Here is an 18,872-nt window from a genome sequence, read left to right as displayed (position 1 = left end):
CATTATTATACAAAGATACTCTTTCAATAATCTGTACCCAGATGGTAAAATGTATGAAGTTCATTTTCTAACTCTGTGAATATTTTATTTTGTTTAATATGTAAAATCTATTTCATGAGAGGATTATAATTTAGAATTCAGGCTCCTGTCCCTTGATATCAAATTAAACAACTGCATTACACACAAAAGAAAATCAGAATAGAAGAACCAATGACACACCAATTGTCCTGTAAAATCATTTTATTTTCTGTGACATAAACATCTTTCTCAAGCAATGTTACTAGAACAACCTCTTTATGGGGTTTTATAATTTGGAGTAAATATATTTTTTAAAAACTTATCTCTATTATATAGAGTTGAATAAAAAATGATTTATAGGCTATACTTTTCAGGAAGGAGTTACTAGACTATATTCCTGTTGAAGAAACTTTCCTATTTAAATCTATGATATGGAATGGAAAGATATGGTTAATAAGTCTTCTGATCAAAAAGCTTGAGACCATCATAGGAATGTTTAGTCTCCTCCACAGAGAGACACCAGGATTTTTTCATAATCTCCCTTGGTTGCATCCTGTTGATAAAAAATAAAGTATACTTAATGCTACCTGAAACCATAATCAAGAGAGGTATTTTTAAATTGTAGAATAATTACTGTATTAGACTTAACAGTTGTAGAACATACATCACAGTACATCTATTTTCTAGGATCTTGGATAAGAATATCACTTATTTAATTAAATAATATAATGCATATAGAAGATAACTGATATTTTAATTATTATATGAAAAGCAATAGCTTTCAAAATTCAGATTGCAAACTTCTCTGAATTGATCATGTTATATATTAGAGCCATTATTTTCCAAGAATGAAATACCACAGAGAATTAAGTATAACACAATATAATTTCGTATCACCTCTGACTTGCTCAACCAGAGTGAAAGTTATAAGCCCATGATATTCTCACTTTTTCTTGGTAGATTTTAGTTATCCAATATAAATGCCAAATTGAGTTTAAACAGTCACTTATCTTTCATTAAGTTCAAAACCCCTTGACTTGTCTTTTTTTACTTCTTAACTTGAGCATGTATTTTATATATTTCACATATGACAAAATTAAGGAAAAAGTTAGAATAAAAAGTTTCAAATCCTCTGATCAATATTCGTTGATCATAAATCATTATATAAATCATTCTATCTTTCTACTAAAATATTTTGATTGCTAAATGTATGTATGGGAAACTGTTTCCATGACCACTGAAAAATTTGCAGAGTCTTTCATTATAGAACTCACTAGTAGATTTTACCAGTGAAAGTTCAGTTTACTTTAAATTATGTATCTTTTTAAAAAATTTTTATATTTTGGCTGTACCACATGGCATGCAGGATCTTAGTTGCCTGACCAGGGATCAAACCCACACCCCCTGCAGTAGAAGTGCAGAGTCTTAACCACTGGACCGCCAGGGAAGTCCCTGTATCTTAATATAAGAAATTAATCTTACATATGAAATTTAAGTCAGCCTTTCTCTTTGAAGAAGTTGTGAAAGTATTGTCATTTGTGGGGTTAGCATTATGAAAATCACAACATACCAGGATGGCTTGGCAGAGAGAGATGCCATACAACTTCTGATAGCATGCTTTGATGTCATTCATGTCGATTTCAGAACGGGAAACCATAATCCTGATCAGTGTCTTGTGACGAGCTCCAATACCCTGTCCAAAACAAATGATGCTAAGTGTCCCTCATGTTCGGAGCATATACTCTTAATAAGGCAGGATATGGGTTTGAATGGGAAGCTCTTTTGCTCACCTATATAGTTTCTATGGAGAAACCATCACCACATTAAAATACACACACACACTTTACACAAGTGGTAATAAAATGACACAAACCAAACTGTGATATCAGCAGCATATATAAGAGCTTTCATAACCTCCTAATTGGTCTTCTACCACCCAGTCTTTCCTCTGTCTAAACTATTCAATAATTACAAATGAAGTAAACTTTCTAAATTATAAATCTGATCTTCCCATTCATCTATTTAAAACCCTTCAATGGCCTTCTGCTGCTTTTAGGATGAAAACCAATCATTTTATCTGGGCTTACAACGCCCTGCCTAATTCTACAACTTCTTCCACCATGCACCATCACTCTAATTATGTTTACTATCCTGAAAGAGACATGATATCTCCTCCTCCTGGACCAGTCTTGCTTTATCCCTTCATCTCATCCACTTCTGCTCTCCTCTGGCTAATTCCTTTTCAAATATCAGGTCTTAGTTTAGCTGACAGCAAGGCTGCATTGATTTCCAAAGTCTGGGGCACAGGCCCCTCTTCTGCTCTTTTACAATACTAGGTATTCATTGTTACCCATCTAATTACCTCACTAGATAACAGCAGGCATGGGGTCAGGGACTGTACTGCCTACTATTGATACCTAGTAGCACAATGCCTATCACTTCATAGGGACTCTTTCCTATTAATTGAATAGTTGATCGCTCTCTGAAGACTTCCTTATTTTGGAGTGACAAAGGAAAAAAAAGACAATTTCATAACTTGTCACAATACAAGCATGGAGGTGACATCTATATAATAAGATGCATGCTAAACGATAAAGTTAAAGTGAAGTGGTTAAGGTATCTCAAATACATCTTAATAACACCTTCCACTTCAGTGATCTTAGAACAAAATTTAAAAACCTTAGAATGACATATAAAGCAATGGCATGGAAGAATAATAAAAAAGATAAATGAAGCTTAGAAAGGGGGAGATTGTGCAACTTACAACTTTAACAGAAGTAGGTTACTAAAATCATACATTAAAAGAGGAAGTATATCACCCTTCCTCTGCTGACTGAAGTTTTATTTAAATCATGAGTAATCTACAAATTGCATTCAAGTTCACCTTACTATCTTACCTATAAAAGAACACAACAAATCTAACAGAGAATTTTATTCTAATAAGGAAGTATATTACCTCTTGCATTGGATGGAAAAGTAATTCTTTTTAATGGAAAGATATTAAAATAAGTGTAATTTTCAAACAATATGAGGTTTTCTGTTCTTCTTTCCATACACCATAATTTTTTTTTCCCTAAGCAAATCACATATGTCGAAAGTTACCTTCATGGCCTGATGAAGCTTCTCAGCAAAGAAAATTGATTTGCTTGTGACACACTTCACTGCAAGAGAGGTATATTTTAGTTGACATATTTACCACCAAAAAAAGAAAGATGCATGTGACAGAAACAAGAATACAGAGTTTTGCAAGTAAGATTCTATTCTCCATCCCTGTTCCTTACACCTCCTACCAATATGGGATATTTGGCTTATAAGAAGCTATTCTCTAGATGGTGACTTTGAATATTCTGTCCTCTGACAGCATCACTTTTTTCCTATTATCTTAAATCTACCCAATAGCAACTTCAGTATTTCATGCTATCTTGAGTATACTCTTCATGGAAACAGGGAAGCTAGTAGGTGTTAAAGGTCATGCTGGCATGGAAGAAATAGTTTTTCATGTTGTAATAAGAAAAAAATTTTAAGTGGAACAGGACAGTCTTAAAATATAAGGCAGCTGCCAAATACTATAAAATACTAACAGATGTGTCAATTAGTATGATTCTCTACCTTGATACTCAAAGTGTGGTCTATGGACCAAAAGAATTGGCATCAACTAAGAGCTTGTTAGAAATGCAGAATCCAGGCCCCACCCCAGACCTACTGAATTAGAATCTGCATTTTAACAAGATTCCCAAGGGATTCATGCGCACATTAATGTTTGAGAAGCACTGCTTTAAAATGCAGGTTTCCAAACCTTGACTGGTCATCTGAACAAAATGGGAAACCTTTAAAATCCTTTTCTTCTGAAGACCTTTTCAGAAGCCACCAGAGACCTACTGAATCAAATCCTTTGGACTTGCCCAAGATTACTCAATTAGCAAGTGACAGACCAGAATGTGGATCTGCATTTATTTAATTCCAAATCCTACGCTCTTAATGACCATTTTGACTTTCCTTTGTGCCATGCCCAGCCTGGTGTATTGCATGGTAGTATAAGTAGGTGCTCAGTAAGTATTGTCAACCTGCCCATCTTTTTAAAAAAGGAAATAATATCTGTTATTACTAACAAGGCCATTGTATAACTTTAGCTAAATATTTATTGCCGTTATCTTACATGTTGCCTCTATTTGAAATATAAATTACATCTGCGTTTTTGTTTTGTTTTGTTATATTTTGTTTTGTAAATTATGGGACAGCATTGACAATGCAATTTCAAGTTAGAAAACTCTTCCTCCTCCAGGACTACATACCAATAACTGTGAGGCATTTCTCGATGTCACCTTTCAACTCCAGGTCCAGAACTTTGCTCATGTCATGCTTGCTGTACTTGGAGTACTTCTGAAACACTGAATATTAAATTTAAACTAAGAGATGTACAAAATATCCTATTCTTTAGCAAACTTGAGCAAAATCAGGGCAACTGAGTCAAAGTATTCCTTAGGAGGACTGAACTTCAAAAAACACATTTTAAAGCTAATTATTCAACTGAGCATATTTTGGATACATCATTTTCTCTGAGGAATGTAACTTACATGGTTATTTTGGTGCTTCTGTATATTTTGGGGAAATTTTTGCAAATATTGACATTTATTAGAAGTGGCATGTGATTGACAGCCATAACACTACATCAGAGATAAGTGTCATAACAAATGGATCTTTCCTTATATAAAGATCTGTGTAGTAGATTTCTCTTAATTTTAACATTAGAAATCGGAGTGCTGTTATACAAATAATAAACTTTAGGTAATCATCATGACCTTCCCTTTGCCTTGACTTCCAGAAGTCAAGAGCTAAATCTTGTGATCAAAGGCAAGAACTCTTTTTTTGGTTTTTGTTTCTGCCGCATCTAGATACTCTTTTCTTCAATTAGCCATGAGTTTTTTTTTGTTTTTCTTCATTGCAATTTCATTTGTTCTGTTGTATGTGTATATGTTGTCAGACGTATTCCAAATATTTTAGGGAAAGGAAATAGTAAAAATAACAAACTAATGTTCTACATGCCAAAGTCATAAAATGTGTTTCAAATACTATAAAATGGTGGTGGTACAAAGCTGGACAAATGCACAAATAGCAAGAAGGAGTCAGGAACACTGCATCCATTTGGTATCAGAGTGACAATGATTAAGATTTCTCTCTTTCCTTTCTCTTACTTGTCCTAAAAAAAACCCCTGCATCTTCTATAAACAATCCCAGGAAACATTTGTTTTCTTCTTACCTCTGCAAAGATGGGGATAGCTTCTGGTGGTAAGAATGGTGATAAATACATTAACATCTGTCCCTTTTCTTCTTTCTCCTGCTTCATATAAGGCCTGTCAAGAAACACAAAAACAAACACTTGACTATCTGCTGACTTGCTATCTGCACAAGAACGTTAGATCTCTTCAAAGATTTTGGAGGCAGTAGCTGCTTTGTGTCCAATACAATCAGAGTAGGCAATGCTAAGATTATAAGTTCCTTAAAGATGGGAACCCTATTTTGTCAAGTATTTTCCACAGTATCTCTCAAGGCGCCTTGCGAACCCTAGAGACTGAATATATGTTTGCAGAATAAATGTTTGTTAAATTAAATTGCTTTAAGATTGCACTCTGTATCAAGGCAACTCCAAGGGACTGTCTAATTTTTAATTTTATTTTTAATTGTTCAAAGTAGTTTTCAGCAAATGGTACTGGTAAGTCAATAATTCAACCATTACCTAGATCTTGAATTTTGATGTTAGAATTTCTGGATTCAAATTCTGACTGTGCCACTTAATAGCTCTGTAATCTTAGATAAATAGTTTCACCTTATTAAACTACAGATTTTCCTCTTTTGCAAATGAAAAAGATAATCCCTGCCTTATTGTCACAAACATGCTCTATTAACTTTGAAATGTTAATTACCATCCTCTTCCTGGGTCACACTAATCCATGTAGCTGCCATAAATATACATCTAAGAGCCTTGATAGCCTTAAAATGGAAAGCAAATTCAGAAATACCAGAAGCAAATAAGAGTAATTTCTTACTATGGGCAACTATTCAAATGCTAACTTTGGTTCTTTAGTATGATTGCACAATTTCTATTAAAATGGTCAAATTTCCAATGGTCATAAGAAGTTATTCTGGACTTTCCAAGCAAACATCTGACATATATGCATTCATTCAACAAAAGTTAATAAATGCTTATTATGTGCAGGATAATGTACTGGTACAGTGAGTGGAGGTGATCAAATAAGTTTCCATTCTTACTAACTCACTGTGATGAATTTGTAGAGAATACTATCCCATGAGGAAGGCATATGTAAATAATAGCTGTCTTTTTTTTTTTTTAACAAAAATTCCAGGCCCTAAAATGACACAGTTTTTCTAATGTTGCCAATGGATTGATGTATAAATAACAAGCAACCTTGCTGACACTATATATAACAATATGCTTGAAAGTATATAAATGTTATAATTTTAATGTCATTACAATATTACTTTTACAATATAAACTTACACCTCTAAACCAATGTTCACTGTTAAAAGAATATTAGATGTGCTTATTCTTTCCACTTTACTTTCTTATACCTGGTAAAATAAAAATTCTGTTTTCTCAACAAAACAATTCTTGGGAATAACAAATCAAATTCTCATTGTTCTCTCTCATTCCTCTCCAGCTTCATGAATAGTGCAATCTACTGAAAACATAAAGACCACATTTCCTCTCTTTGACCGCTTGAATGCAGGAAGGTAGGCATCTTTCAGGGAATGGACATTAGGTACCGTTGTCCTTTTGGAGGATCTCAGATCTGCTTTCACGTAGAGGCCCTCAAGTGGTACCTCACCTCAGGTAGGACCTATTTGAAGTAGGAAAGTGGATTCTAGGAGTATTTGTGAGTACTTGCTTACCCTGGCATCCGTATCAACCAAGTCGTCCTTTACGGCAAGCTCCTCACATCGGTCACCCTGAAAAATATCCCATTCTTTCGTTAAGTGGTTTTCTAGCATGTAATCACATGATTAACTTAATTCCCTTAAAATCAGATGAATAATATTCTTTGCGGGAAAAGGAATGAATTGCTCATTTCTAGAGAGACGAACTCTAAGATTTTACTTTTCATAAAAGAAGAGGCATTTCCTGAACTATTTGAGTTATACCTTAGCAAGGGAAAGCAAAGCCGTCTTATAATCTCCAGATGTGTCTGAGATGATGTCTTTAGCCAGATCTCTCTTCAGTTCTGAGAAATAAGAAAAGTATATTTTGTATTAAACTAGTGATAAGTAATGGTGATAATAATAATACCCGACATCTCTATATTGGCTCACAATTTGCAATGCCAAGTGTTCAATGACTTATGGGACACATTTCAAATATTATCATTTTTTAATAAAAATAGAGGAATCAGAGCAAGCAGAATTTTTGATCATCAAATTTATTTCCTATAAGGCAACTAAAACAATTTAGATAATACTGTGAAAAGCTATAGCCCTAAAGCTTTTGCTAACGAGAATAAATTGCATAGGTGTACATTATTAAATAACTAATTCTGAAATAAAATATACCAGAATTTAAGCAATGAGGTGAATAGAACAGTTATTTAAAAGAATAAACCAGAGGAACTTGCTTGAACACAGAGTATTTATTTACTTTAAAAATGATAAATATCTTATATGTAATATATTTTAGTTATGCATGTATATGTGTATGTATACCCGTCTACCTTAGATATAGATGTAAAACTTTTCTTTGTTAAACACCCATACTTAACTTGCAAAATAATGCCGTATTAGCAAAAAATTAACTGAATTTATAATTCACTAGAAGACAGAACAATTTAATAAGCTGTCATTGAACTATACGTTGGGAATAATTTATGGATATTTACCTTTGTAAACTATGTTTTATCAAAGAAAAAAACTAATAATAATGCCCCTCTTGATGGTTATCACTGATAAATGGATTTAAGATAAATATTGATAATGAGGTATGAATTGCAGAAAATGAGGTTAAAAGCTTCCTTATTCTGGTTCCTTTATTAGACTGCTGTGAAAATAATACACAAGGGCTATTGTATTCTCTATGTTTGGTATTAAAATCAAGCAGAAATATCCTCTGTGGTGCTACATGTTAAGCTGGGAAAACAAAAAAGCTGGGGGCTTAGGAAACTAGAAAAGGAAAATAGTAAAGACCCAGCACTGCCCAGGACCCACTTGCAGATACTCTTTATAGTGTTGAGCATACCACTGAAATGAGATGGTTCACTGAATAGATAACATGAGCCACTGCTGGTCTTTCATCCCCATGGATCTATCTGGACGTTGAGAGTAAGTGAGTCATTTATGCTCATAATGGTAAAGTTAGTTTCCATCAGAGAATTATAAGCACCAAGCTCTGTACTTTTTCAAGGACAAATGTTTGGGGTGTTTTGTTGTTGTTGCTGTTACCTTTTCAAAATGGAAGACAACAGGACATTTTTATGAAATAAACCTCAGAAAGATATGAAATGTTTTTAGGAAATTCTTTAAATTCAGTGCTTTGAATTGAGTTTTCCACTGCAATAATATGTGGCCATTTGTCCCAAAGGGACACTTTTTATTAAAGTGCAAACTTGATGAGGGCTGAGACAATTGTGTCCCTTATCTGCACCCCAGCAGCTCTAATGTGTCTGGTAACAGTATGTGCATGCGGTAGACATGTGATAAACAATGAAGAAATATGTTAATATGTAGTTTCCAAAGTCCCCATAATTAACATCCCCACTCAATTTTTTTTGAAGTATATCAGATTTCCTTTCCGACTAAGGCACTTGGGTTGTTGGACATTAAAACTTACCTTCTCTATAGACTCTGTTAATTTCTCTGATTTCTGTGTTAGTTCTTGATGCCAAAATTTCATTCAGAGTGTCTTCATCAGTTCCAAAGCACTGAATTGAAAAAGAAGAATAAAAGAAATGTAGAAAAATCTTCATTCAAGAATATCAACTAGTTTTTGTGTCCCAAAATTTGTTCGAATCTGACATTTAGTAAATTTCTCACAGTATTTAGTAAATATCCACAATATTTAATAATTACAATAAGGTCTATCTATTATAGTGCTCTAAAAACAAAATGGGTTTAAAGCCAATATTTTGGGCAAATACGTAAAAAGAGAGATCTATGATATATAATAACATCATGAAGATAGTGGAAATAACATAGTTGTTAACACCAACATTTATTGATTCATTTATTTATTCATTCACTTATTCATTTTATAACCACTGATTGACGGCCCTGTACTAGTTGTTGAGAATACAGTAAGAGGCGTAAGTGGATCAGACATTCTCTTGAGGAAAGGAGTTTTGCTTAAATTAGATGATTTACCTTCATGGCAGCATGGAGCTCATCAGCATCAAAGCGGGCTGGAGTTTTCAACAGAGCCAAAGCAACTTCCTCAAGGTGACCTGTGAGGGCTTTCTTCAGAGCTTCATCCAGGGGCTATAACAAGGAGATGTTATAACCTTCTAGTAAATAACATGCAGGATGATACAGTAATGTGGTGTTACCTGATCTTTAGATAGTCTTACTGAGTCCTAAACCCAACCATTTTTTAGAGCTCCTTCCCTTTACATAGAAAAGGGTTCCTGATATTTAATATCTTAATCTTTTAGATCTAGAGTGATTAGAATGAAATTTACTGAATTCATTGATACTTTCTTAAAGGACAGGGTACTCAATCCTTTATACAGGGAAGAAATCACAAAGCTCAAAAGATAGGGGTTGTGTATTAACAGAAACAGTAGTAAGAATACTTTAAAAGTAATGTATTAATAACTTTTCCAACCATTGGGATTTGCACTGTTCAAATAAGCACTATAATCAGACATCAAATAGTTTTCTAACTGTACCTCCTTAAACAAATTACCCATTTTTTGTATAAAAATATAAAGCTTACTTTTAAAATAGAAGTATATGTATAAACTTTACATTCAGACATTAAACAGTTCAGTTTAAGTTTTAGCAGAAGACACATTTCAATCAGAACATATTTCTTATTGCCAATAGTAATCTTGATGTCTGTTATGTTCAAGTTAAAGGCTTGTCTCCAGTACGGAACACCACATGACATGTGCAAAGAATCAAGGTGACAAAACGATATATAAAACCAGGAAATTTGCTAGAATTGATTACATTGCAACCAAGAGGATAAATACGGTAATCTTAGTTGTAATGGAAGAACAGTGGTTAGAGACTGACAGAACTAGGCAACTGTGCTTCAAAATCTATATTTAAACATAAATATGACTGAAATTAATTATCTCAATTAACCACTCCAACCTACCTTTCCTTTTTCCTGGAGATAGGCTGCTTTGATCTGCTGACGCTGGGCATTGTTTCTCTTAGTTAGAATTTCAATGATGGTTGCTTCATCCACACCTGGAAATAAAGGGCCCCTAGACTTCTAAAATCAATTTTCTTCATCATCAATAACCGACATAAAATGGTTCATTATCAAGATCCTTCAAAGGAAGTTCTTAACAAAACTAAGAAGTACAAATTTTACCAGACTGGGATATGGATGCGATACTGCATATCAAATAGAAGCACTTGGGATGACATTCCATTCACTTGAATGAGAAAGGAGGAAGAAATTGTTCCTGGCCCTCAGTGGTGCAGTGTTTGTTTCCTAGTTCAAACCCTAAGTGTGAGCAGAGGTGTTGACTTCAGCATTGAGCCTGTTAGAAATGGGCTTTGTGAGCATATCTGTTGTAGAAGCAGATATTCTACCGATTTGACCAAAATTTCCCAAGTGCTGAGAAAGGAAATATATCTTCGTTGACAAGGAAATCTTTTTATCTTCAAAACAAAAGACTCTTTAAATTGCACATGTCTGTTTTTTAGTAGCCATTCTGAAATGTCTAGGAGGGGACTGTTTTGGGGAGACAGAATTACCTTTAGCTGTGATTGCTTTATGCAAGGCCTCGACATCTGAGCATGGATCAAAGCTAGGACAGGGGCTCACTGATGACCCAGGACCACCTTTGGATCCTTTCACAGCTTTCTGTGGATGAGAGAGAAATAAATTACTGTCCATTCACTTACATTAGTTTCTATTTTAATATTTAACTAAGTTATTTTATTGTCACTTGACTTACAATGTATTCCTGCTCTTCATTGTCAATAAACCAGGCCTGCTTGAGGAATTCAGTTACCATTGCCATTTTTGAAGGATCTGAAAAGAAAACAGGTCGATGCGTTTACAAACCACAAACCCACCACACATACACACCACTCCACTCCCTTACATACACAAGACATAGAGCAGCCTTGCCTTTACTTTCCAGGATTACTCTTAGGATCATCCTAAAATGCTAGATTTGGGTTTTTTTAACAGAGAGTCTACTGCCCTTGAACAGAAACCCATAGCCTCAGAAACGTAGCTCTTTCTCAGCATATTCAGCCCTCACCTTAGGGATCAGATGACTTCTATAAGTAAGCATATAGGCTGAAGAGAGGAGCTGGAGTTTCACTTCACTGCTCTAAATTTACAGACCACCCACTGTATGCCAAGCACTGAGGGCGCAAAAACATTGAAACATCCCTTGGCTCAAAGAACTTGAAGCCAGTGTGTGCTCTCCCTAAGAAAATTCAAAAGCTAAGAACAATTCTTAGAGGAAGTTCTTGGTGACCTGAGCCTCTCTTGCGAATAGTTGAGATTAGCAGAAAAGTTAAAGAGAACAAAACAGAGAGAAACTTGTCATATTTGGGAAGTTGAAAGAAGTTTACTAGAGCAAGAAATGTTAACAGAAGCCCCAATTTAAAAGTTTAAATATATTTCCAAAGGTTTGGATAACATTAATGGATTTTTTTAAAAAGAAAGTTATATTTCAGAAAGGTCATCCTGTATCATAGAGAATGGCTAGGAGATGAGCAAGAGGGAAGATTAGAGACCATTTAGTAAGTTGTGGGAGAATCTATGCAGGATTAATGAGGACTTGAACAAAAGTAATGGGTAGAGAAAGAGCATAATACTGACATTTATAAGGTAAAATAATCTATGACTAATCTGCGGGAGTGGATTCAGACTCAAAACTCTATAGAAAGATATTCAGGTGATATTTCTCCCCGAAATAATTCAGTTTTCTTTTCCATTCCGTGGTATAAAATTATTTCAGTGTCTGGAGTAATCACTACATTCACATTTCTTCCTATTTGAGCTGTCTAAATACTAGTCCTACATGTGTTTTTTTACCCAACATAAAAAACCCAGAAAAGGATTATTTTATAGCAGGTGCCTTGCTCTAACAGGATTCATTAGAGTGAAATTGCACCATGCATGCCCTCTTTTGGAAAACTCTATCTTAAAGAAAATTGCCTGACTTGCTGTCGTGGTTCAGCAATATTTTTATTTAATAAAACTGTATATTTTTAAAACCTGAAGTATGTTAAAAATTAATGCATTCTCTGAGTTATCTACAAAAGAAGCCATCAATGATCCTTTTTGTCTAGGGATTTTTTTTTAGGAGCTCAAGCTCCAGGTCTACACTGATCTATCTCTCCATACCCTTATGTTTATTTCTCTGGAGACAGCTATCATGAGTACATCTGAAGGAGGTTGGAAGGATAATCTTGGCAGTTTTTTGTTTTTTTTTTAAAATTTTATAGCTACTTTATTTATTTATTTATTTATTTATTTATTTTTGGCTGCGTTGGGTCTTCGGTTCGTGCGAGGGCTTTCTCTAGTTGCGGCAAGCGGGGACCACTCTTCATCGCGGTGCGCGGGCCTTTCACTATCACGGCCCCTCCCGTTGCGGGGCACAGGCTCCAGACGCGCAGGCTCAGTAGTTGTGGCTCACGGGCCCAGTTGCTCCGCGGCATGTGGGATCTTCCCAGACCAGGGCTCGAACCCGTGTCCCCTGTATTGGCAGGCAGATTCTCAACCACTGCGCCACCAGGGAAGCCCATCTTGGCAGTTTTAAATTCTTGCTATGAAGCTAAATGACTCATGAGGAGTAAAACCCATAACCTGATTCCTTAATGGCATGTTCAGACAAAGTATTTCAGTCCACACCTGCTGAAAAATGGCTGTAGTTGCAAGTAATGAGATTAAATAATAAGTAACGAGAGAAATAATATCCAAAGCAGAAACTATCTCCACTTAATTATCATGGGGATTGCTCAAATTACTGTTGTGTCATCTGTGAGAAGAACCAATATATTGTGCACTCAATCTCTTCCCCACAAGCAACTGATAAATTTAAAGTTATTTCCTGAGGTAAAGTCATGGTGTACAATTTTGCGCAAGGTTTTAGTTCCTATTTTACTATAATCTGGTGCAATTGCTGTTGGCACATGGAGTGCCATTTTCCTCTTAATTGGCATATCCAAAACTTCTTGCAATCTCTGGCAAGGTTTCAGGTATTTAAAATGTCCATTTCTATCATCACATCCATGCCCTTTATGAAGTAGAATCCTCAAAATGAGTGATATGATCGGTCACTTAGCAAAGTACTTTTCCCTCAAGTATAGAAATATGTGTTCCAATATTTCCACTCTTTTCAATTAGAAAAGAAAAACTTCAGAAGAGATCAAAGAAGAGATTAAGGATCTTGTCAAAGGTAATTTAAAAAATGAGCCTCACAACTTCAAAATAAATTTTATGGAAACTTTACTTCACAATTTTTTCACTTAAAAATGCTTACATAATGCATCAATTTCTTAAAAAAAAACTTGAGAAAGCCTAGAAAATGATATTGCTCTATTAATTACTTAATACAAAATAACAAAAACAAAGGGGTTGAATAATTTGTTTGACACAATAGTATCCATAGAGGAGACAGCTTTGTGACATATCCTCTGTGTTCCTCGATTTTAGTCTGAAGCCATTTGGATGGCCTGAAGGTATGATCTGGAATATGGTCAAGCAACCTGAATAGAACCTACTCAGGAAAGCAATTAGAGGAAAATGGAATCTCAATTCAGCCAAATAAGATCCACTAGCTCTCAGCAAAGCTTAAAGACACAAGGATTGTGGCAGGATGTACAAACCCTCAAGGAAATAGTTTCGATCACGTACTGCTAGTTAAGTGCTCAAACGCAGCTGCATGTTTTAACAGAACCTTGAATAGTTGCAACACACCTTACAAATACCACAGCAAAAATATTTTGCTCAGATTGTATTGCTAAACCATTCTGTGTGTTCAATACCTAACCTCTGCATGAAAACCAGCATTTTGTACTTGATTAAACCCATTCAGTAATTTGAAGGTAAGATTTCTTACCTATAAATAAATCACAAACATGCAAACATGTTTTATAGATTGCCACATGCTATACAAATATTTGTCATATATTTTTACTATTCAGAGAATGATCTAGTCTATGAAGTAGAATTGCACAGTAAAAAAAAAAAAATTTAATAACCCTCTGAGTTCACAACAGGTTTTATTTTTTCCATCTTTCTTTTTAGTTGCAATGTTTAGAACATGTACTAGGTACTTAAGAGCTTATTTTATTAATTTTCCTTGGCTCAATATATATTTAATCTGGCTACCAATGAGCTCTGAAACCAAGTTTATCTCAGTCCTTAACATCATCTAATTTGAAGATGAAATTGACCATTTATACATAGGCTGACCTATATGGAAATTAATAATATTCCAGAGTTCTTCTAATTAATCATCTGTGAACATGCACTGCCTACCAATCTCATTCATCTATGAAAAAATGGGTAACTTTTTAGGGATTAACATTTTTTTTATGTGTCGTAAGAGAGCTCTCTTCCTCTCATTCAGCAAGAAATTAAAGAAGGTAAATATGCATAAGAAGATGTTAGACAGAGAAGGAGCCATGCTTACTAAATGTAAGAGAAAGGGATTCCAGAAATGGTACATTAGCAATTGTACCAACTGGACAGTTTGAGAAAACAAAGGCTTATTGTATGAAAGTTAATTTCCTGATTTTTTTAAACTGCACTATGGTTGAAGTATCTAGAGACATAGGGACATCATAGCTGCAGTGTTCTTTCAAATGATACAGAAAAAAATAACTATATAGAGAGGGTGGAAGGGGGAAAGGGAAGAATTAATGATAAAGCAAATGTGGTGAAAGGTTAACACTTGGGGAACCTGGGTAATAAGTATATGGTGATTCTGCGCAGTATTCTTGCAACTCTTCTGAAGGTTTGAAATTATTACAGAAGAACAGTTTTCAATAACTTTAAAAACCACAATTTCTATCTCTGTCAGCTTCATGAAAGGCTACTTCCAGAATTTCTGACAGAGGAAACTGAGTTTTGTGGTCTATCATGCCTTCCTCGAGACAAGTGAGAAAGATCAGAGTTCTGCAAAGACAGCAGCAGAAATTTGATCCTCGCAGAGGACAACATCATTATTCCCATTTTCTACCTGGGTAAACAAAGTGTAATTTCTTCTGGCAGTTTTCTAGATACTAGTGGCAAGCATCAAGGCATACATAAATCCATGCCTTCTGAGTCCAAAATATTGTATACGCTTTTAAACTAGTGACCAAAAAGACGATGACAAGATCAATGTTATTTTTAATAGCTTACACTTAAGAATCAAATTCATTCACAGTTAACCCATGGAGACTGTGGCAGGTTTCACCCCGGCCCGAGGGAGTTTATTTGTCAGTGCTTTGGCTTGTGCATAGTTTTTTCCCTCGAATATATGTTTCACAAGTCTTTCCCACACCTACTCGTTTGAGAAAACGCAATTAGTCTGTACAACGGCATGACTTACGAAGAGCCACTTAATGAAAGGTAGTCTCATGAATGTTTTGCTTCTAGACTTTTGAGTAGGGTGTTCCCTTTGCCTGGAATTCTGTTTCAAACTCCATGTCCAATTCCCTTTGCCTAAATGATGCTTCTTGGTGAGGACTCAGCCTACACATCATGACATCCTCCAAGAGGCCTTCCTTGGTCCAGCACTGAGGTGAGTGACCGACCTTCTGTGTGCTCCCAAAGCATCCTGCCTTTACTCCTACACTTGTCCCTATTGTTCTGCATTATCACTTTCTATTTACTTATCTATATTTATAGCAGCATTCCTTGGGGGCAGTGATAACCTACCATTCATTATGAACCTCTAATCCCTGGCAGAATGCTTTGTACTTAGTATGCTAATAAGCATTATTGAATGAACAAATATTGTATCAGTGCTAATTATTCAGGAAAAATATCTATACTAATTTAACAAATATTTTCTATCCACAACTATAGGATGTAAAAATAAGAACTGAGGAGTTCTGAGCCCTACTTTGACTCTCTTTAGCTGGCTGTTTGCCCTCAAGAAAACATTTAACTTCTCGGCAGTGGGGGAGAGGGTCTCCATTTATAAAAATAAGAGTGTTGAAATACACAGTAGCTAAGATTCATTATAGCTCTGAAGTGCCAGTCTTAAATTTCACCTCAAGCAGATGGAGGTGGAGAAAATTAGCATAATGAATGAAGGTATTATATAAATTGTATCTGTTCTGATCTTTCTGATAAAAATCTCTCCCATTTTAAGGAAAGAGGAAATCATTTACTGAAAAAACAGCTTTTGGTTTATCACTGAAAAATAATAGGTCCATGGTTTTAAATATGTCATCAATTAATGGGTCTAGAGAGGATTAAGAACCAGCTCAGCAAGCTAACATCAATAGAAAACAATCTTTGCAGATCTTTTGACTGAAAAAGTATTTATTAACCATGAAACTCTAGCTGGTTTCTTAATAATATTATTATTAACAGTTTTGTCAACATCCATCAAATGTCAGATATCTGCCAGATGTGGTTGAGCCTGGGGCTATAGGGTGGTTAACATAACTTCTGGAGAAGAGGCCATTTGGAAATTATGAAACCAGCATTTTACCACATTTGAATCGTTTTGCAATGTGCCTACCAAAATACATTCCTGCAAGCAGGGGAGAATATTACTTTTTCAAGGTCTATACATAATTTTAGACACAAACAAGGCAAGAAAAAGCACACCTTTTTTCATTAACTAGCACTAAAAATCATATGTTACGTCATTTAACTTAACATTCGGAATGAGCTAAGAAAAAATTCTTGAAGGAACATGTGTAATAAACAATAGCCAAATATATGGTTAGGATTCAAAATCTCTCACTTTTGCACATATATCCAACACCAGTAAAAACTCTACTTTAGATATGCTTTTTGCTTTCCTAAGGAGTTTTATGGCCATTAGCTCACAGCAATCAAGATGCTACTAAGTGGAATATTTTTAGAGGGCCGTACAGGCGTTCCCAAGAGATAACTTATCTGACACCACCCGGGAAATACTTCCTTTCCCCTTAGGTTTTCAAATCAGCACTTGAAAAGCCTGTCTATGACACAGAGACCACAGGAAAAAGAATGTGCCCACACCCTCTCTAAATGAAAGGACTAATAAGTGGATCCTCTTATTTATCTACACTGCATGAGTGAACATAACGTTAATTTCAAAATGTTGATTACAAAAGGCATAATTGTCACTATGAGGTCTGAATCTATTTTTTTTGTTTTGTTTTGTTTTACAAAAGAAAAAATAAATTATTTAAGTCCTGCTATTTTGAGATAGATCCCTGAAACCTATGTCTGGGGTCTTCTGGCCTGGCTCCCCACAAACACCCACCATCCATCATGATTTCCACGTAAAGCTTACACAGCTCTTGGAGACTCATAACTTGTAGGAAAAAACACATTCTTTCCTTCTTTTCCATGGTAACTCACCAACAGTACAATAAGCCAGTATTAAGCAAAGTTTCCTTGTTTTTAAAATTGTATTTCTTAACTAAGTAAAAATAAAACATTGCAATTTGTGATTCCTAAAATATAAATAGCCAGTGTAATTTTACAGAAAGATTTATCAAAGGTGTAAGTGCAGCTAGCCATAAATTACACAGAAGTAACATTAAACACTGTAATGGGAAAAGTTTTCAGAACAGCCAAAACTACCTAAAAGTAAAACCAAGACTTACCTTTTTTTTTCCGCCTCTGTCCAAAGACCTAAAGAGAGATTCTTCTCTGAATGGCTCACGCTGGAAGTGGAAACTTGGGCTTCTGATTTTATAGAATTTGAAAGGAGGCCACACCTAGCAACCAGAAGTTAGTAACGGGCTGCCTTTTGTTTGAAATACTGGGTTCAGTCTTGCTCAAAACAAAGTGAAGCAAGTCTTGCAAAATTACTCACTAAACCAACTCAGAGCTGACGGCACAAAGGAAAAAAAACGGAAGTACAGATATTTTTCCCTCTTTAGTTTGCACTGTTTTTTTTACAGGGGAGTAGAATGCAAGAGATTTTCAAGTATGCAGTACTATCCGCCTCAATCCTGATACCAATGATTGGCATACTTTTTTAGTCAAATGAATTGTGAAATGAAAAATCATAAACTTTAAAACAAAATAAAACCCCCTTTGGTTAAGTCCCAGCTTCATCACTAATTACTATGTGATCTTGGGGACATATTTAACTTCCCTGAATTTGTTTCAACTTTTGTGAAATAGGGATAATATTTTCTAGGCTGCCTACTTACTAGAATTCTTATGACAATAAGAAATAATAATTAAGAAATTAAGAAATAATAGGGACTTCCCTAGTGGTACAGTGGTTAAGAATCATCCTGCCAATGCAGGGACACGGGTTCGAGCCCTGGTCCGGGAAGATCCCACATGCCACGGAGCAACTAAGATCCTGTGCCACAACTACTGAGCCTGCACTCTAGAGCCCGCGAGCCACAACTACTGAAGCCCACACGCCCTAGAGCCCATGCTCCACAACAAGAGAAGCCACCGCAATGAGAAGCCCGTGCACCGCAACAAAGAGTAGCCCCACTCGCTGCAACTAGAGAAAGCCTGCACGCTAGTATTT

General features: G+C 35.3%; 1 protein-coding gene across 1 annotated transcript; it reads right to left on the bottom strand.

The window, feature by feature from the left end:
• Nucleotides 1-228: 228 nt before the first annotated feature.
• On the bottom strand, nt 229-18,156 carry ANXA1 (annexin A1). Its single transcript, XM_007182272.2, has 13 exons — nt 17,983-18,156; nt 11,154-11,230; nt 10,951-11,059; nt 10,340-10,434; nt 9,382-9,495; nt 8,852-8,942; nt 7,177-7,256; nt 6,928-6,984; nt 5,276-5,369; nt 4,311-4,406; nt 3,121-3,179; nt 1,589-1,711; nt 229-571 (listed from the first exon to the last, which is right to left on the bottom strand). The coding sequence occupies exons 2-13, from the start codon at nt 11,217-11,219 to the stop codon at nt 515-517; spliced, it is 1,041 nt and encodes a 346-aa protein (XP_007182334.1). The 5' UTR covers nt 11,220-11,230; nt 17,983-18,156; the 3' UTR covers nt 229-514.
• Between the last annotated feature and the right edge of the window lie 716 nt (nt 18,157-18,872).

Source organism: Balaenoptera acutorostrata, chromosome 6, assembly GCF_949987535.1.
Source record: "Balaenoptera acutorostrata chromosome 6, mBalAcu1.1, whole genome shotgun sequence".
Lineage (NCBI taxonomy): Eukaryota > Metazoa > Chordata > Mammalia > Artiodactyla > Balaenopteridae > Balaenoptera > Balaenoptera acutorostrata.
Note: the sequence above shows the minus strand (reverse complement) of the source record. Positions and strands in the feature narration are given on the sequence as shown.

Excerpts from the sequence above, each read along its gene's own strand:
- ANXA1 (XM_007182272.2), bottom strand. The coding sequence starts at position 11,219 with ATGGCAATGGTAACTGAATTCCTCAAGCAGGCCTGGTTTATTGACAAT. Across the intron at positions 6,985-7,176 it reads CTTTGCTTTCCCTTGCTAAG|GGTGACCGATGTGAGGAGCT; the intron begins GTATAACTCAAA and ends GATATTTTTCAG. Across the intron at positions 572-1,588 it reads CTCTCTGCCAAGCCATCCTG|GATGCAACCAAGGGAGATTA; the intron begins GTATGTTGTGAT and ends TTTTATCAACAG.